Here is a 21,470-nt window from a genome sequence, read left to right on the forward strand (position 1 = left end):
CGCTTTTATCAATGGCGCCAATGCACGAATGATGGCCACAATAACAATAATGTTTTTGTGCGCCTAGTCTGCCCTGTTTCACCCCTGCTCTTACGTCTCACGAAAGAAAAAAATCATAGATATTTATGGTAAATGTTATTTATCGTTTCTAGCTTTTGAATCCTGTAACAGATTCAATATTTGTTGTGCATAGATTCTAGACCGCCGGTAAATTCATTCAGCGAAGAAGGCGGGGAGTGCTGCCTCTATTCTCGGCTCTCGGCCCATAAAATGACTAGATTCTAGATATCTAGATATAGATCTAGATTATAGATCTAGACTCTATGAACTCGTAGTATGAGTGTATGATGAATCAAAGAGTGTGTCCTTTTACTTTTGCTTGCATTAACTTTTTAGATGTTAAATACATAGACTAGAAAACTAGATCTAAATCTAGATCACCTAGAGAGTGATGTCTTGTTGTGCCCACATGTGACACTAGCCTTCTAACTCAACTAACTGCTTCATCAAAACCTCGAAAGCTTATATTGTCTGATTGTTGATTTCTTCAGCTATAAATCTAGATCTAATTCTAGTCTAGCCTAGCAACGGATAAACTGTTCTTGATGTTCGTGCAGCTTGGTAAGGTACAAGGAAGTGGTGAGAATAGGCCACCTCTATTCTCACCCGGAGTGAGAATAGTGCAGGCGAGTCTTGTGGCTATTCTCACCCGGTGCGCGTTCACCAAATTTTGCGTTCAACCTAAACCACAGAATTCTACACTGCGATAACAGAAAAATTGTAGAATTCTGTGCCGTGAACAAACGTTCCATTACAATTGTAGCCTACTAAAAGCGTACAATTTTGTCTGTGGGCAGTGGAGAGAGAGAGAAAGAGAGAGGAGTAGCGCGAGAATTTCCGGGCAAAACAAAATGGCGACCCGCGTAGTTCGGCTCGATTCGAAAAGTTAAATAGCCGTAGCATCTTTGTAGACAACCAAATTAATTTACTTTTGTGTTTTAACATCATTTTTTAACTTTGTTTTGGTCAATTTGATCGTCCACACCGATAGACAGTATTCAGAAAGAGAGAGAGAAGAGGGGAGGAGTTGATCTTGCGAGAACTTCCGGGCGGGTGAGAATAGCCACTTTCGTGAGAATAACCTAGATCTAGATCTAGATTCTAGATCTAGATTCTAGATCTAGACTAGATCTAGATTATGTCTCGCAAGATTCTCACCCCCTCGTTTAGAAATTACCCTAGAGGGATCAGAGCTGAGGTTACTGAGGTTGAATATTGATGCTCCACAGGATAGACCGAATAGTCACACTTTCGTCACAGTCAGTTGGAGCCAAATCCCACAAATTTGGCTCTTTTGGATCGCGCTTGGCCTGGAGAATTTCTTACTCCAAATGTTTTAAAAGAAGAAGGGGACAGAAGAAGCAAGAAGAAAAAAAAGAATTTATAAATAGATCTAGATCTAGATCTATATATATAATAAAAGAAAAAAAATGAAAATGAAGAAATTATAGAGCGTTGATTGCTAATATTATTACTAATCTAGAGAGATCTTGATCTAGATCATCTAGGTCTAATCCAGATATCTAGGACCTAGATTCTAGATTCTTCTAGTTAACACAATTTAACGCCCTCGCCCATTTGGTCTGAATAAATTTATTTTCAACCCTTCTACCGTCGTGCAAGAGCATAAATTGTCTCGGTTTCGTTCGTACACGCTTTCTGTTCCTTGAACCGTAATTTATTGTGTGCAGGTAGAGAGGCCTGCCATCGTTAAGTCAAGTGTGTAAACAATGAATGGTCCGGCTGGCTGCCAGTCCCATATCCCGCGCAGTAGCGTCAGTAGTGAGACATTATTTTTTGGCCAGCACTAATTCTCCGAATGTTTGGGAAAATAAAGCTGGGCACTATTTCTCCGAACGTTCGGGAAAATAAAGCTGGGCACTATTTCTCCGAACACTCTTAAAATCTCATCCTTTCCCGCAAATTTCAGATATATAGATCTATAATTATAGTATAGGCCTACCAAAGATTGTTCGTATACAATATGGTTCAATCAGTCCAAAAAAGTCCGCAGTAAATATTTATATAAAGAAATGCTACAATTCCAAACATTTTTTCGCTACACAGTACAGATCATGACCTGTTGCGTTGCCTATGAAGGGTGCTGCTCTTAAACGTAATGTGTTGTGTTCACTCGTGTGCTGTCTAGATCTAGATCTATGGAGGGTTATTTATTGATAACGACACATAGAACTGGCATCTGCGTTTGTCACTGCTGCGACCAATGTACTGACACTGGCATGCCCCTTAATGTGTGTGATTCCATAAATTTACATGTAATATCCTGTACTTTTTTTTTTTTATTACGCACGTTTAGGGTTAAAACAGCCAATCTTCTTCGGACAGGTGGACACACGCCCTTATTTGTTAATGTTTGTTGTTGTTTATGGGCTGTTCTAATTTTGATTTATTTCTTTCTGTTGTGAAACCTTTCTTTTTCACGTTTTTACTCTCATCTAAAAATCTCTAGACTTGCTCTTGAAAATTGAAATAGATATATAGACCCAAAAATGTGCTCCTGTGTGTGTGTGTGTGTGTGTATGTAAGTGCGTGTGAGTGTGTCTGTGTGTGGTAGTAAGTGGAGAGTGAGGAGTGTGTGTGTGTGTTTGTTTTTCGGGCTTTATTTTAATTCAGCCTTTATTTTAATTCAGGCTTTATTCAGTAACAGTTCAAAGTATACAAAAATAGAAACACAGGATCCATTCACTCCAGGGCTCATGAGTCGTTCGTCTCTTTCAGTTTCACTCATTCATTCAATTCCCGTGTTCTCTCCCGCGGCTCATCCCTGTCCGCATGACTTTCATACCCCACCCCCTCCCTCCAGGCACACACAAAGAAAATCTCACTCATTCCCTTGCACACTGCGAACCATGGACAATAATGTAGGCAAAACCCTGCCTGAGCTGCATTCCTTTCGTTCGTGAGCTGTGGACCAGGCCAGGGGGGTCGGTGTCGTCGTCTTATAGTTGCTGTCGCCTGTGGATACACTCGCACATTCTTCCTTTCACCCGCTCTTTCACTCACACTGTCTCTCCATCCACATCTCAGCTCGTCATATGTTCAAAAGTTGCCCACTGGTCATGTTTAGTTAGTGTGTGTACATGTGCATGATGGTGGTGGGTGTTACTGAAGGTTGTCTGTAGGCGGGCTTGCCATGCGGTGTTCCTTCCCAGACCAGAGGCAGAATGAAAGTTGGCGCAGAACTCTCGCAATAAATAGGCAAAAAATCACGAGGCCGGAAGCCGTTCGGAGAAATAAAGATCGGCACTATTTCTCTGAACGTTCGGAGAAATAGTCACTTCGTTATTTTTTACCTCTGAGAGGCGAAAAATGTTTTTGCATTAATTCTGCATCATAATTTTCCATATCCCGACTTTAATTCTGTAAGAGCGCTTCTTCATCTCATGGGATGGAACGCTTGAAGCTGGCCGAACTATTAGGCTACATAGATCTACATTTAAAAAATATAAATCTACATCACTGTCGATGTCCGGGGTGAGAATATAGGTGGCCATGGTAAAAATAATTTTGCAAAATTCAGAATTATAGAGTCAACTCAGATCTGCTAGATCTAGAAATATATATATATATGACTTTTGATTTATAAATTGATCTACTGCAGAGTTGCCAATTTTCCGGCTAAAGCCTGAGCCTATGTATTAAATATTTTGCACATATGTTAATATCTTATTTGTTTTTAATTAAATACCGTGCACGGCGCTGAGAATTTTATGCCGAAAAGTTTTCAGGCTTTTTTGTAAGAGCCTGCTGGCAACCCTGCTTTTGGTACTTACTACCCATTTCGGGACACTAGTTTTGACCCCACTAAATGATTACTTCTCGTTCTTAACTTTTTGTCGCACGTGCCGATATGGAGAGATTTTATAACCTATCAAACCTATTTTTACAAAACATCAAATTATGGTCAAATTCAGGGAGACATGCCGCCCTCCCTCCCTCCCCCCTTGTTTCTCGCCCTAAAAAAAAACACCTTGACCTTGCCTTTTTTTAAAACAATTTTACTGCTCCTAGGTTTCTCTGATAAAACATCAGTACCGAATATTTAAATCAGTATCAATATCCAGTATTCTGTGTTGATGATGCCAAGTTTAAAGAGACAGGACCCACATTCTTAAGTAGGCCTAGTACCTGATTAGTACAGTAACTTAACTCTTTTCCTACCAGGCCAAAATCCACCACTGGCCCAGGGCTTTTCCCTGACCTTTTTGTACGCCTCTACCCCGCCAAAGGAAAATGTCAAAACATCCAACAAAACACACACAAACCATATCTTACGGCCCATCAAACTAAAGGTCAAAAAATTATCTATCAGATGGTGATAAAATATTGAAGATTTATTCCAATTATATTACTTTGGAGTTTCTAAAAGTGATTATACAATATCGAAGGTGTCGTGTGAAATCAACTATTTTCCAGCTTTGAAAGGTCGTACTTAAAAAGTACAACAGCATCTTGCAAATTTCCCAGGTAGGTTGCCTGAAGTAATGCGAAGAAATGCTGAAAGTTATGTATGTGTACCTAATATAGAAGTGAAAGTATATACTGAAGTCAGGGGAGCGCTTTTTTTTCTCATATTTACGTTTCGAGGGGGACAAAAAAATGCGCTGAAACTGAAATGACTCAAAATCGTCTGTCAGTGCAATATTTACTTCCGTAGCTGCTAACAGGAAGTTTATTCTATTATTTTGAAAACGTGGATCGGACGAGAATTTTGTATCTTTTCATTACTGGATTGGAATAGATAGCGAGCCACTTGAACCGTAATTTGCCGCTCTCTGTCCAGAGGCCAGGTCCGCGAGCTGCAGCGGCTCGTGGTACGGAAAGTGTTAATGTTGGCCTAGTAGGTCTAATACTTAGCCTACTTGTTATCTCAGGCTAACTACAGTCCACTCCACTTGTATCAAAGTAGGTTGTAAAAAAAATCTTCGGACGAAGCAATCTTTTTCCGTGGGACGGGCACCGATGTTCCGTGGGACGGGCACCGATGTAACACAAACTCAATAAAATTAAAACGGTTGTACCGAATTCACTACATCTGTTGGGACGGCTGTAGTGATGTGTATTCTTATCCCCAGCCCATGTAGCTTATATATAGTAAAAATATAACAGTTTTAACAATGTTTCTCCCCGTGGTAAGTTTTGACCTAGCATTGATGAACGTGATTGTGTCTTGTAACGTTACGCACATTCCCACAATAGTACGAAGCATCAGACATTTAGCGAACAATCTCCCACGTGATACTACAGTAGTCTCCGCCTAAACGTACGGTACTCAGGAGGGCTCCTTAGCGTGTGTTTATACGGAGCGTGCGTTTACATGAACTTTTGCAAAGGGAGGAAGGGACGCATTCATCTCATTGCCTTGATATTCTAGTGACCTCCCTTTGGGGTGGGAGTCACTTTGGGCCCGATAATGTGACGACACGTGACTGTTTTGTAAAAGATTCCCCGACTGCGGTTAAGACTGCAAAGGCGTTGAATGGGTGTGTGTATGTGGTGGGGGGGGGGGGGGGGGGAGAAAGACAGACTCGATGTAATGAATGCACCATAAAATGTCGGGAACCAATGGCCTAGTGGTGATAGTCATAGAGACGACGGCCCAGCCACGTGGCTTTCCAAGCGACCACCCCCGACCGTAAATTCATGAACGAGCATTCATGCGTGTTGCGCATCATAGGCTTAGGTCTAACTAAACATTAGCCAACACGCAGTCACTCAAACACCAGTTAGAAACCTTCTCAAAGAGATGCATTTTCAGTGACCAATCAAATAACGTTTCAGTCCCCCAACCCCCCCAACATATCTCCAACCTGTCCTAGACCTATGATGTGTCTGGAAAGTTGTGTGTGAAAATGCTGTCCATCACTCTCTTTGTTCGGCGTAAGGGGCAGTCTCGCAAAATATCCGTTTTTCTAGGCTTGTCTTAGGCAAGCTATGCAGATCGTACAATAGTCGTAGTGAAATTTCCCTTAGTCGAGCTTTACCTGTCAGCGTGTTTCGCAGATTGGAACGTGCGTTTAGGGGGAGTGACCGTGCGTTTGTATGTCTAAATTATATACTGTAGTCTCCGCCTAAGATCCCACCGCTTACGATCCCGGTTCGCTTAAAATCCCGCTGTTTTGTGAAAACAGAATTTTTACTATACAAAAATCACCCCTAAGATCCCGCTCTGATTCACTCTGAAGGTCTACATTCGGCTAAGATCCCGCATTTCAGATCATAATTTGTGGAACAAAAACACGGGTGGGCACAGCTGATCAAACGAGTGAAAAGTTGAGACCAATAAACTGTCCGTCGCGTCAAAGATCAGCCACTATCGTGAATGTAATCACGTACACGTTGTAAAACTGGATGAAGCGATACAAATTTTGCCCCCGGCGTGTGAACTGACCGATGCGTTTGTTTTCCCCACGCATCGCACTCACACCTGAGCTCTCCCCCTAAACTTACATCCCTCGCTGGGTGGATAGGGCCTACATGTTCGTTCCAGGTGGGATCACATCGAACCGTGATCTCTTCCCTGACCATTGCAGTAGGCGTTGATTGCAGCAGTTGTCTCTACTCCCGAATTTGCTAGACAGGCTGAATTTTAATTGGTGTGTTCACAACGTAATGGTGTGTAACGCCAACAGGTAAAGGGGAGGGGCAGCTGAATAAGCGTAGATCTTGAGACTCATGATAGGATAATAAGTGAAAAAGGCATGCCTCATGGCACTATGCACTGTGATAGGCCATCAAGGTTAACCACTCTTTGCTCGCCTTACGTCATAAACCCACCAAGGGGTCACCACGTCAGTTCATTTTAGGGTGGAGGGAGACCATTTTACCTATCCTGGTTCACCTAAGAACCCGCATTTCCTTGCTCCCGAGCACCGGGATCTTAGGCGGAGACTACTGTAGTAAAAAAACAACATCAAAGGACAAAAGCGTGCGTTTGAGCGGAGCGTGCTTTTGTATGGCGTATGTTTAGGCGGAGACTACTGTATTGAGAACTTTACATGATAAAGGCCGATGCTCAATATTAATTCTATAGTAAGATTGAGTACTGGGGTTATTTCCCTTGAATTTGTCTTCCAATGGCTGTGACGAACTTCGGATGTAGCGATCTTTTTTCTGGTCCCCCAACGACATCACTTCATGCATAGTCGACTATTCTCTAAATCTTAGAGGCTTTCAGTGAACTCTTCACACAGTGAAGTCATTGAATCACATAGAGCCGACCTCCACTCAAGGGATCTCGTCAGCTATATCTATCTCGTCACATATACTCGAACCTGTGAAAAACGTGTGGCTAGTTCACCGTCGTGGATTGACAGGCAAACCCATGTCAACCTTTAATTAATAATATTTTTAAAATACAAAACTTGACTTTATTCAATCAAAATCTAAAATTTTCACCTGTCAAGTTGTAGTAGAGAGAGAGAAGGAGAGGATAGAGGGGTGCGGATACGGAATAGACAGAGCCTCTTGTCGTGGTCTAACTTCCTGTTGGCAAAGGATGCAGATAACAACTTCAATGACTCTTAAGTGACTGCTGAATCTGTTAAGAGAGGGCTTTTATAAAGTTAGTTGAAGTCGATTTGTGAATAATTTTCTCGGTATTTTCTCCTGCTGAGAACGCATCACTGACACATGGTAATCGCTGTTTGCATGACTGTGCTGTGTTAGCAAGAGAGACAGACATTATGATTAAGTAACTCAGCACAGCGGAAATATCTTGCCCTCCAACCCCAAATGTTGCAGTCCGTTGTTTACGCGGGGGGAGGTGGTGTGACGAGTTCACTGGTATTTGGATAGATGATACCTACTTTTTTCGGTAAACTCGCCACACGCATTTCAGCTGTGTCGACTTCACAGTATGACGATCATGAGTTCACTGGTTTCCATCTAAGTCTAAGCCATCCTCATTGGAACTGGACTCTATTCACAGTCCGCTCCCTCAAATACTTTTACTTTAACATTATAAATTTTAGGATTTTGCTGGAGTGGTTCCGCATTGACATGTTCCACCCTCTTCAAAATTGATTGTTATTGATTTAAAATTTAAAACCAGTGGAATCTGCTAAACCGATCATGGTTTTATCCAAATAACAGTGAAAATCAAATTTCAAAATGATTTCAGCTACTTGATTATAATTTGATAATTATATTAAAATACTTTTGCTACTTGGCTAACTAACTTAACCTTGGCTATTCTCATTGGACTTGGACTCATTCATTCGCAGTCCATTCTGTCAGTTACTCACTTTATAAATTTTAGGATTTTGTGGGTGGGAACATTTCCACATCATGTGACGTGTTTCAACATCTTTGAAATTAAGGGCAGTAAATTTTTACTTTCACTCCTGCACACAGGTACACTGCTTTGGGAGTCAAACTGCAAGTATTGTTTGCTGCCAATTTCTCAAGCCTCTAAAACTGTCGCAAATCAATTATTTTAAAGAAAATTTCAAACCTAACTGAAAAATATCAAATTAATTTTTAAAAATGAAAAATCAAGTTGAACCCAGAGGCCTTTACTTAAGGATTTGTAGGCATAAGATATCGGTCTATAACTTCCTTTGATTGTTTTTCTTATCAACTTTTTTCAGATGCTGTGAACTGTGTCTTGAAGGAACTGACACTGATCAGAGTAAACCTTTGCTAAAGGAAAGTCTGGGTGAGTTTAATTTGTATGTCCAGATAATTTACACTTTTTTTATCTATCCCCTAAGAATTATGCAAATTTAGATGGCCAAATTATTCGAGACAAATGCAAAATTATGCAAGTTACAGTAAAGCCATTCACGACATATTTAGCACTTTTTCAACAAAAAAATTCATGTTTTAGATCTATGTACAGAAGAATTCCAAACAGTATCCATAGTTTTTTTTGTGTATTTGGAAAGATACACATCAGTCAGAAAAAAAAAACCCAAAATATAATCTCTAACTTTCAGCTGTATAGAGGAAGAAAATGATTTTTACAAATATGGGGGGGGGGGGGGGGGGGGGGGGGACTATGGCGCATCACTAAAACCAGAGACTCCTGTCAAACATAAAAAATCAGCAGACATGAGAACGACTTTTGATGGATTGAAAAACTTAACATGATTCATGCTCAAGGGGGAAAAAAATCCCAAACAAGGGAAATAACCAACTTGTCACTTAAATGAGACTTATTACTCCAACTACTTCCCTTTAGTCACATAGCGAGGCGTTAAAATGTTTTTCTGAAAAATTTTGTGAAAAAATTATGGGAATCCAAAATTATGCAAATGTTGCAGAATTATGCGAGAAAATGTGGCCGCACAATCGCATAATCCGACGTGGACAGTTTCATTGTTCATTTCAGTTTCACAATTACTGCTCTGAACTTATTCAGTTTTGTTTACTAGCTTCTGTAGGTTCTTGTGGGTCTAAAGTGATAAGAATAGGGCGATATACTTATTTTTTAATAGAATAGATGTATTCCCTTCTCTATACGCTTCCCAGAGTGTCAGCTTGTGCTACCTGTTTATATGCTTTATTTGAATAATTGTGTACAATTTTAACCTTTCGAAATATAGAATTTATGTTCACTTATTTAGGAGTGACAGATTAAAGGATCAGTTTTGATGTTTGAAACCTCAGAAATTTAGGTCCCCATCATAATTTTATTCAAGAGTTAGTAGGAAAAATTGAGAGGCAGAAAAAAAGGTGTCCTCTCAATTTTGAGATTTTAGCTTGTGTGGGATATTCTCATTATACTCTGTTGCATAGCTACACAAACAGTAGATAGATTAGGGGAATGTGGGATGCAATGGGGACTGTCTAAAGGCTAGAGCATTCATTTAAACCCAGGCGCAGTAGAGTTCTTTGGAACTAAGTCAGAGAGAGTAGCTTGCCTTCATTAATTAATTATATTGTTTATTAGTACTGAACTGTATACCAAACTGTTGAAACATCTTCTGCGCTTGTTCTTGCTATTACAACTGATATAAACGGCTAGAATTTGCAGTTGGTAGGAGATTTGTTATGACATATTTAAACGTGTGTGTTTCCATCAAATTTCGTGATACTGATAAAAGATTTTTCAATATGATTTTTGTGATGTACAGCTTTTGAATCTAAAGAAATGATCTTATATTTTTTACTGCTGCCAAAATAAACCATATTAATACAGTGGAATCCTGTTGTAACGAGAGGGAGGCGACTGGTGCGAAATGTCCGTTATAGCAGGATTGTCGTTATAAAGGATCCAGTAATATAGTCAAGGGAAATAATAAAGTAGGCCTAATCTATGAGTTTGGTGTTCTGTTTATTTCTTTTTGCTAGATCTATCTCTCCTGGGGATGATTTTATTCAACATGTTCTCTTGGTCTTACGTGACCAAAAATCAAATCAGGTTTCTTTCTCTTGAGCTAGCGATGTTGACAGCTTGGCGTTGGCGTTCAGAAAAGAAGGGCTCTAGGCTAATTTGCCCACTGTGTTGTTCCCCACCCCACCACACCTTGTGGTGCGTTCCTTTGGTTGCGCGCGTCACACATTCGTTCCTTCCATCACAATCACAGTATTGTGACCTCTCCATCCCCACATCGGAGAAGTCAGAGGCATGGTAGGCCTAGATTCTAGACAAGGCTGGCCTATCATGCGATGTGTTCTGTTTGTGCATGCGACACCCTCCCCACTCATTCGCTCCGGCCTTCATTGTTAGCACACGTTGGCTCTCCCATTCTGTTTCGCTCAAGGAGTTGTATGGTCCTTGGTTTTGCTAGATCACCAAGTTTCTCAACGGGCGAGGTTTTTATATGTACAACTGGCCTATGGGCTGTGCACAGCTGCAGCAATATTCCACTATAACCGACTCACGTGTTAATTGCACTATAGCAGTATTTTGTTACGAAGATAAAGGAGGGGAAAAAACAGGGTTTTAGAATTGCGTCTTTATAAAAGACTTCTCGTTATTTCATGTCTCGTTATAAGCGGGCTCCACTGTATTACGGATAATCTTCAGTTTTTTCTATGACTATTAAGTTGGACTTAAGAGCTGATTGACTAATCTAGTTATGTTATTGTTATCATGCTTGTATCTTTCTCAGATTTCAGGAGTTTTTGACTCATGTTTCAAAACGTAAGGTTTGAACTCGAGCAATCAGTTATAAATTGCTCCTCGCTCTCAAATGACTGAACAGAAACCTGCACATTCATATAAATGTGACACCCCCCACCCACCTCAAAAGCAAAACAAAAACCTGTTTTGTAAGTTACAGATTTTCTTTATTAGCTAAGATTACAATGGGGGGGGGGCTCTCGTGGCCTAGAGGTTAAGGTGTTGGCCTCTCATTCAAAGGTCCCGGGTTCGAATCCGGGTAGCGACCGAAAAATTTTCTTCTCTAAAATTGTCTCCTTTCACCTCCTTTCCTGCTCTCTAGCAATGTTCTGTTGTCTGCTTTCAATTCCACTTTCTGCCCCCACCCCCTCACCTCCTTTGCCCCCCTCCTCTGGGCTCCTGACTCTTTCTGCAGCCTTTATACTGCTACTCCTTGGCTCCTCCTTACTGCTGTCTTTCTGCCACACCCCTGACCTTCTGGTAGGAAAGGTCTACACCTAGCCTTCTCGGACAAGGGCGAAAAATCTTTGAGGGGCCGTTTGCAAGTTACGCACGTTAAAGATCCCTTGGTGGTCTAAAATCGATAAGAGTAGGCTTCGGCCGCCACCCGGGCAAAATTCAAAATTTCCTACCAACTGAAAATATTAGGTGTGTCCCGCGCGCTCATATGACCTATGCAGTTGCGAGCGCCGTAAAACACTTTACAAAAACAAAGATTACAATGGTTCTGTATGGCGGTGTTTATCTAGCAGTGGTTGAGTATGAGCTCAGGTGCACAAATCCAGGAGAGGCAGTGCTCAAAAGGTTACATCCATTAATACCCCCACACACCTGAAATATCACTACAGCGCTGCCCAGTGCGACTTAGTTGACCTTGTATTGGTTCACATGTGTATATTCTGTTGTTGCAATTGATCCAATAACGGCTTGGCTTACCTTTGCCCTTCTTCAACTTCAACACAACTTCTGAATAGTAAATGGCTTTTGGTCATAGTGGACTAGATAAGAAGTTCAGGAATGATATATTGTTAGGTCTGTTGGTGAGACTCTGGAGTATGATGTGGATGAGCTAGTTTAGTGTCTATTATGAAACAGCATTGTCTCTTGAACTGCTCAGGCGGACTGTCCGGTAGCAATTGCAGGTGAAGATTAATTCAAATAACATGTCTCATGAATAACCTAATGTGTCTAAAAAGAGATATATATGAATAAAAATTAAACAAGTGGGTAAAGAAAACACTTATTGGCCTTTCGGTAAATGCAATTAACCATTTAATCATTCCTGCCTCTGTCCCACCTCTCTTTTCTTTTATTCCTGTTTCTTTTATCCATATTTTTTACATGGTGTTGTGCGTTTCTGTATGTTAATTTGCAATTTATCATGTTCTTTTATTTGATGTTCACTCCTGTATTCTTCCCAGTTACTGATGACAATGGCCTACAGTGATGAGTATCGCTCAAAGCTGCGGACACCGAAAAAGGAACTGAAGCAGGAACAGATGCCTTGGGAGACAAATAACATGAGCTTCGATCAGCTAGGCTTTGCCAATTTCCCTCACTTAATGTCCACTCCAAGCCCTCTCAAACGTGAGGCAGGGACTTCGGATGACTTATCGAGGTTCGAAAGTCCACACAAATCTGGTTATTTCCTCCGAACACCCAGTCCTCCCCATAAAGTTTCTTCAAACTTTTTGGGTTCTCCAAAGATGTGTAAGCCGGAGCTGCCGGGAACGCCAAGCCCTCACAGAGCAGGCTCGGCAACAGATTTATTTGGCAACCGCTCTCTCCTAGATAACTTGCCTGTCCCAGACTGGGATGAGAATTTCTTGGATAACTTTCAAGAAGACCTCCTTTTTGGATTAGGTAATGAGGATATCGAAGTCTTAATGAAAAGCCCAGCCAAGAGCCCTGGTCGGGCCCAGAGGTTCCTTAGTCCCCTTAAAGGCTCTGCAGGGCTTAGCCCTCTGAAAGGTCCTCTTCTCACATCAAGTCCTAAAGGTATGATGGAGAGTAGCCCAGGCGGTTTGAACAAAACGCCAGCAGTGTGTGGACGCCCTCTTACACGTCAGCGCAGATTGTTCTTGCAGAGTCCTGAAAGGCAAGGTCCACCACAACATTACCAGCCTTCCAATGCCTCAGCCAGTGGCTGGTCTTCTACTGCTACTACATCGTCTTTCTCACCAGTCGACACCTCCACATCTTCCTTATTCAGTAATGAGAGTCAGGAGACAAGTGTGTCCATACAAAACATTTCCACTTATCTCAAACGATTTGATGAGGAAGACCACGAGGAAGAGCTGCCAGTCATGCCCCCAGCAGGCTGGGTGAACAAAGGAGCCCCTACTTTAAAGCCATCCTCTCATAGCAAGGGGAAGCATTTAGCTAAGCACAAGTCGCATTCTGCACACCCTCTGAAAGGAGGACATAGGACTTCAGCTTCTCTGTTCCCAGCTTCAGCCTCTTCTATTGGTTCTAAGAAAGCTCGTGTAGAGCCACAATTCACCCTTCTGAAGCCACAAACAGAAATTCTCAATAATCAGATCTGTCTGCGCATGACCCCCCGCACCCCACCGAATAAGATTAAAATCTCCAGAGATTTTTCGCAGATTCAAACGTTACCTTCTAAAGAACAATTGCGGATAGTGCGTAACCGCTTTAGGGAAACCCTGAACAAAGCAGTGGAACAAGTCATAGAAAAGGAGAAGGAGACACGCAAGGTTAAAGGTCAAAACATGAATGACCCTGAACTAAGAAATGCTCTACAGAGAGTTCCCATAGAACCACAGGTCCTTGTTCAAGCTACCACAATTGCTGCTCCTATCCAGGTGTATGGGGCAGCAGATGTGCCCAGAAAACAGCAAGGGAAAAAGAGAAAGCGTTAAGCTGTTTGTAGTAATTTCACCTGCATATGACATTGGTAAATGTGGGATGGCTCTCATGTATGTCATACCTGAATTTTTATCCTCTTTCATTTTCATTTTAAGAAAATGAACAAAACGTGACTTAAAATTAACGCAAGACCTGACTGTTGTGATGATATGGGTTCACAAATGTTTACTGAATGTCTTTTGAATTCTGAGAATAAGACATGTCATGTTTGTGAAGACTGTAGTTGTGGTTTGTTGTCTTTTTAAAATTTGTTTCCCTCGTAACATGACTATCAGTTTTTGTAAGCTTTAAAGATGTAACATTTCTGAATGCAGTATAAAAAAGACCTTGCATTGCCTGTGTAATGTATCTGTCCTGTATATGTGAGGTCAGTCATGAATTGTGTTGCCTCAACTTTTTTTATTTCAATTACTGGCCACATGCTATCTCTACCTAGTTTGTATAGGCAGTGTGGTCAGAGTCCTGAGTGACCGTTGAGCTAGATTGATGGATAGGACAAACTGGGCAGTCAGGTTGACACTGTTCCTCTACTCATTTCCGTATGTGTAACTGTTCATTGGCTCTTCTCCTCTTTCAGACTTAAGTAAATTAACAGATGCTGAGTTACATGACTTATAAAGATGTGTCTGCCTCTTCAGATGGTACTACTGACAGTGAAGCTTCCTCATTGTTTTGAAAATGCAGCCTCTCTTTTCAATCAGTATGGTGTTAGCCGATGTTAGACTTTTAGGTTTTGAATAGTTTTTCACACTTGAGGTCAAGGTTTCAGAAATCTGACTCCTCTTTTGCTCAAGGATCAACCCCTCCTGACATTTGACATGTCTCTCTCTTTTCTTTCTTCTTTATTAAAAAAATATATTTTTGGTGTAACTCCGGAGTTCACAACTTAAGAAGTACGTGTGTAAGAGTCTGGTCTTTTAGTTAGTTTAGTATGGGGTTTTACGGCGCTCGCAACTGTATAAGGTCATATGAGCGTGCGGAGTCTGGTCTGACCGCAATCTCATTCTTTTGTACCATCATAGAACCACATCTTTTCAGCCTGTCATGAAGACCGCAGTACATGTAGTAGGTTTGTAGTTTACAGGAAAATTACTGGTAGGACTTTATAGCTTTCACTTTATGCTTACAGAGACTTCAAAATGTAGGGGAGTTATTCCATATCTTTTTCTTAAATATTTGTCATGTGATGTATGGTAATGAATAAGGTGACTGTCTGATAAATGTCTGATAATTTGGCTGAATCGTATATAAGAAAAGATACTGAATATGAGTAACATTTATTTATTTAAGATGTGTGGGGAAAATTGCATGTGATGCTTTTGTATATCTGAAATGAGTGAAAGATAAGTTTTTAAAAGAACATGATTTCAAGTTTGTGGGAAGAATTGTTTATACATTTGTAGTGTAGTCTGCAGCATGGGCAAAGTTCTATATGACAAAACAAATAAAACAGACATAGTCTTTATAATGTAATGTTTAATTAATATAAACACATATACTGTACTGTAAGTAGAATATTTCTGTTAATGTAATAGAAACTAATATATCCCCCAGATTATTTTATTAGTGAGAGAACTTGTGACTGCAATAGAATTTTTTTAGTATTTAGGGCCTGGTAACAAAGGAATCTACCATTGTTTTGATACCTAGCTGCAAAATCTCTCTTTTCTTCCTATGAATTTGATATGTGCATACACTGCACACTGTTTGAACTAGGAATCTCGTATAGTGGCGTCTTTCAACTGAAATTTTTGTAAATTTTTACTTGTGGACCAAGTTTTCGTGGGGTTTCACTGTTGAATGGTTTTGTGATTTTTAAATTATTTTTTTTTGCTAAACATACTTTCCAATGCTGACAAAACGGTACAGTTTACATCCCCGTATAGTGTGTGCTCACTTAGTAATGCACTTTAATAATGGGAATATGAATGTATGATATGTTACTAGTAATTTAGTAATAATAAGCATATGATTAATTATGTAACATTTTTTGTATTGTTTCGTAGCGTTTGTTTATTTCCTGCATACATGGAATATTATATGTGCTGCTAGCTCTAGTCTAACCATAAACTTTCACACTGAATCCATGAGTGACAATATAAAAATTTAATCTTGTGAAAGGAATGTCACACAAAAATAGATTATTCTCAATAATTTATGTTGTTCGTGCATGCATGATTCACTGTTGGCCTCAACACAGGTCACCAGCATACACACACAAAAAATTATTATAGATTGCATAAACAGCATAACCAAATTCATGTATGTGTAATAAGATGTCTTACACTGTCAAGTGTAGTCTATGTTTTTGAGCAGGCACTAGACTAGAGACACATAGACAAGAAACAAAACTGTTTGAATGAGGTCACAAACCTAGAAAGTCAAAAGTGTAAAGGTGCCGATTTACTGGACAGATCCGCATTTCTGGTCATCTGGATTTTGCCTGATTTCTTGATACAAGATGTGTGAGAGATCGTGGTGAAATCAGGCGCTCGTCAAAATAATGAAAGCAGAGAAATTTGAATTTTTCTGACCGTTGGGCTTAAAAAAAAATTATCTCTTGATTTTGGCTCAAGAACACCTTTTATATCCATTTAAAACACATTTATTTGTGGATTTTATTGTAATACATTGATTAAAGCCACACAAAAATGTCAATTTTCAGTTTCCAAGGATTCTCAAGCTATAGAAATTACCTAACTTTGGCGGCCATTTTCTCGCTAATGTCACCTCTGAAACCAGGCGGCCGTAACTTCCTTCAATCGCAAATATTTCGAGTGCTATTCAACATATATGGATAATTTAGGCAAATGCACTGGCTTAAGATATATCAGTAACCCCATTTGCCCAAAAACTGATGAGCGCCTGTTTCCACCACATCGCAGCACTTATTATGATCAGTAAGTTTTGAATCCCTGAGAGCGTTTTCAAGGAGTCCAAAAGGTTTAGGTTTTTTTGTTTTAATATATTATTTTTTTGCCAGTTGGCACCTCTGATGGTACTGTGACACGACAAAAATGTTTAGTGAAGAGTGAATGCTTAAGTATAAAGCAGTTATTGTGAGGGCTGCTACTCCAGTTATTTTGTGTCTTTATCATATCACCTAATAATAAATGTTTGACATTTTGCATTGCTTCACAGAGCTATATTAACATTAACCCTATCCATACGCCCTGGGGTCATTTTGTACCCCCCGGGGTTGTATTCTTCACATTTTAGAATACTTGTAGTTGTAGTACGAAGATCTCTTTGAAACTTTCAGTATTTCACAAAAATATTTCGACGGACTGCTATGCAAAGCATACGGATCAGATTAACGAGTAAGTTTCCTCCTTGGAAAGTGGTGGCACAGTTCCTCACGTCGTATGGATACGATAGTACGGATAGGGTCAATGATAATGGCATGTTATATTTTTGTTTGGGGGGGGGTTCTTAAACTGTAAAAACTGAGCATAACGTTTTGGCTGTTTGAACTTGAATTTGTTTTAATTTATTATTAAGATATGCCACTGTGATGTATCAGCATAAACTTTTCTATCTCCACCTCCGAAATGTGTTCAGTTTCATCTAGAAAACAAACCAGCAAATGTGAGACTTATTTTCTGGTTTTGTAAAATTATTTTTCCTCTGACAAGCAGAGTACCATGTATGTATCAGACAAGCAAGCACTACTAGCAGTATACCCTAAACTTCTTGTTGCTTGCCATCTGTTCTGTTGTTATTCAGGTTTGTTGTCTTTACTCAAGGATTAGCCTAACTGCTTCAATGTGCCTTAGGTAAAAGAAAACTAGAAAACCACTTTTACATGTGATCTTTCCATATTTTTTTCTCCTTTAAAAAAAAAAAAACAGTTGAAGGACCCAAGTTTGTCAAGTATTTTTAAAGTCTGGAACATTCCATATACTTATGAATGTATGTACTTATGAGTAATAAGACAAGGGTTTCCCCTTCTTTAAGACTTCCTAATTAGTATAAATGTATGGCTGGGGTTGAAAGCAGAAAAACAGCTTTATTCACGTGGTCAAGACGATCTACTACATTTAAAGACAGTATACATTCATAAGCCTGGGTAAATACATGATACTTATGACACGATTATGAATATTTCAAGTAGTCATTTACCATTATTTGTTAGGTTTGTCGATATTCTAGGTGGTGTTAAAATAAGCAGTTCAAGAGCAGACTGTACACATGCGGATAACTTTAGAACGACAGATGTACGCCATTGGCCGATATTTATAGTAACGGCTATCTTGTTTGACGTCATTGAGGGATTCCCACTTCGTTGTCGTTCACGGTGGCAACACGCTTACAGTGGCGGAGTGGTTAGTGCGCTTGTCTCCAAAGCAGAAAGTCTAGGTTTGAGCCTCGGTTCGGCCACGGGTTGTTGTTTTTTTGCTCAATGATGTCGAACAAGATAGCTGTTACTATAAATGTCTGCCAATGGCGTACATCTGTCGTTCTAAAGTTATCCACATGTGACTATGTACCTCTTGCAAAATTTTACATTGTACCAATAAGAAAAACCAAAGCTTTTTGTCTGGGTGCCTTTCATGTGCTTGTTGTCCATGAGGCAATTTATATCTTTGTTTCTTTTCTTTCATTAAGCCCACGTTGAAGAGGATTATTGACTACTACTACAACGAAATATAGATTGTGTTTTTCATAATGCATCACTGTATTTGTTCTTGTTACTGCAGTGCTCACTTGCGGGGACCAGATTTTGAATAAATAAGGTAAAAGGTGGTTTGTGTCACAATCGTACTTGTAGCATACATTTTTGTGAATAGACATTTTTTGTATGTGTGAGGTTGCTGGAAAATAGACGTATTTCCCAGTCCTTGAAAAATATGTTTGGAGTACTGACAATGTATTGAAGATATGTATAGTTTGCCTCTCGCTATCGTCTGTGTTAGATGGACAATTGGGACTATGATTTAATCTTTCCCAATGGGCCTCAGAATTTCATGACCTTGAATCATTTCGAATTTTTGTCTTCTCTATGTACAGTGGAGTCTGCTCAAATTGAAATCTACAGGCCATTAGATTTTATTCTGTTTAGAAGGCGGGATTTCGATTTTGAGAGGTCACTCGAATAGAAGACAAAAAAGGGTCATTGAATTTATTTTCTTTTGGCTTACCGCAGTTTTCAGATTAACCATGTTCGATTTAAGCTGTACTGTAATTTCCAGAGTGACCAATCACATTAATTCTGACCTCGTAGTTTTCCGCGGGCGCTTGAACAGCGGCACGGCTGCGGGAAAATGGACCAACCACGCCGCGGAATTTTGATTTTTTGCAGAATTTTGAAAGATTTTGCAGCATTATTGTGCTTTCAGTTTCAGACGTAGAATTGGGAGGGAAAAAACCAATTAAATTGAAGCGAACTGACGATATTAGAGTGATCTCCCTCTCACATGAAGTTGGAAATTAGAGCGCTCTCTTTTTTTAAAAAACAAAATTGATATAGATCTGTCTAGATTCTTGTTTGTTTTATAATGGGGTGTCCACTACGGCTGGATCGGGCCGATCGCCTGAAACTGAAGACAAGAACGTTTGTTTCTGAGGGGACGAGTCAGGCGATTGACTGATCCCATCCGTAGTGGGCACCCCGTACAATTATTTATTATTAAGATTTACAGAGCTCGCAACTGCATAGGTCATGATAATATGAGCGCCAAGGGGTGGATGTCACGAGAGGTATAAATTATAAACGGGGAATCAGGCTTACTCTTCTCACCTCTCTAGCCTCAACAGTGCAAAGTCTGCTTTGACTATCAAGGCACCCCGGAAATAGCAGTTCACAAGAGTGACAAACATACGAAAGAAGTAGAGGAAAAATGACGATAGTAAGGATGAGGAAAGCAAAAGCAGCAGTTCCCCCTATTCCCTATGTTATTCCGGCACAGTGTGAACATGACATTGATAAATCAGCCCATTTACATTTCTACTGTACATAGGGAATGGCCTAAAAACACTTCAGTCAGTAGCACTGCCTATATCTAGATTCTATTGTGCATGCACTAGTAGCGGCTATTGTATAGGAGTACAGGCGAGACGAGATTTGTCTTTCAGCAAAAATGGATACATTTTTTAAAGGAAAGAATCCGTTGAAAACAAATGCCGCTGAACGTCAGCTTCAGTTTACCAAAAGCACACATATGTTTGGCGGAAACTGTTCTGTTAGTGCGTATGTAATGTGGTACTTGACCACACCCGTATATCGACGGTGGATGGACATTTCTGTGTTTGTTTCATCTTCAACCGCAGTTTTTTCCTTCTGGGGTGTTTTTAATTCTAATTGCGAGCTCTACCTCTGACTTTAGAATGTTGGGACCATTGTTGTTGCTCGGTTGTGGTAGGGGTGGTCTTTTATCTTCAAATAATTCTCCTAAATATTCTGTCCATCTTCCAGGTTTTCTTTTTTCTCAAACAACATAATTGTCTTTTTTGTCTTCAATGCCTCCTGACAATCAATGACATAGCTCAAACTGCCAGCTCACCTGATTTTGAAATTACCGGTAGTGTCTCACTTCTTTGGGTCACACTTTTGCTATTATTTTTTGTTATGGACGTGTGTTTCTAAACAATAATACTCCCCCTGGGGCAGTGCCACTGACAGTAGTGTCTAGGCCATTCCCAAAGGGGGGACATTTCTCGTTCAAGCATAGTAGAATTGTAAATGGGCTGACTCATGTCACACTCATAACTGCCTGATCTACAACAGGGAACTGCTGCTTTTTCTTTTCTGATCCTTACTATTGTCATTTTCCTCTACTTCTTTTGTATGTTTGTCACTCTCTTGTGACCTGCTATTTCCGGGGTGCCTTGATAGTCGAAGCAGACCTTGTGCTGTTGAAGCTAGAGGGGTGAGCAGTCTAAGTCTGATTCCCTGTAAAGACTTCTCTGTTGACACCCACCCCTTGGCGCTCATATGACCTTATGCAGTTGCGAGCACCGTAAAACCCTCTACTAAGTACTATAAAATAAAAACAATAATACAGATTGTATGCTGCTAATTGCAAGGTTTTTTATTTTATTTACTTTGTCTGTAGTGCTACTTCTCAGCTTATGGTTAATTGGTACTTATATATATTTAAAGCAGAAAACTACGATGTCAGATCATTATGCAGTTGCAAGCGTTGTAAGATGTCTCATAAAACTAAAACTCAGACCAATCACAAGGAGGGTCTGACATGGTTCACCAAGTCAGTTTCCCAGCTACTGAAAGCCTCAGTTACTCCTTTGTTGAGGTTCTTTTTGTGTTTAGTTTTCATGCTGGATGTTCCTCCTCAGGCGTTGTCACATCCAGTGTCCAGCTCCCTCCAGATTACCTGCCTCTCAGTTCTGTACACATGTATAAATAAGTCTGTTAGATTCCACCATATTTTCGTTCACCCTCGCCTATTTAGTTTTAGTAGTGGGTGCC

General features: G+C 40.1%; 1 protein-coding gene across 1 annotated transcript; it reads left to right on the forward strand.

The window, feature by feature from the left end:
• The first annotated feature begins 16 nt into the window (after positions 1-16).
• On the forward strand, positions 17-16,572 carry LOC106011941. Its single transcript, XM_013083249.2, has 3 exons — positions 17-128; positions 8,673-8,740; positions 12,574-16,572. Exon 3 carries the CDS (start codon positions 12,580-12,582, stop codon positions 14,032-14,034), a length of 1,455 nt encoding a protein of 484 aa, XP_012938703.1. The 5' UTR covers positions 17-128; positions 8,673-8,740; positions 12,574-12,579; the 3' UTR covers positions 14,035-16,572.
• The last annotated feature ends 4,898 nt before the right edge of the window (positions 16,573-21,470 follow it).

The sequence above is a fragment of the Aplysia californica genome, unplaced genomic scaffold (genome assembly GCF_000002075.1).
Source record: "Aplysia californica isolate F4 #8 unplaced genomic scaffold, AplCal3.0 scaffold00220, whole genome shotgun sequence".
Lineage (NCBI taxonomy): Eukaryota > Metazoa > Mollusca > Gastropoda > Aplysiida > Aplysiidae > Aplysia > Aplysia californica.

Coding starts and splice junctions, on each gene's coding strand:
- LOC106011941 (XM_013083249.2), top strand. CDS start 12,580: ATGACAATGGCCTACAGTGATGAGTATCGCTCAAAGCTGCGGACACCG.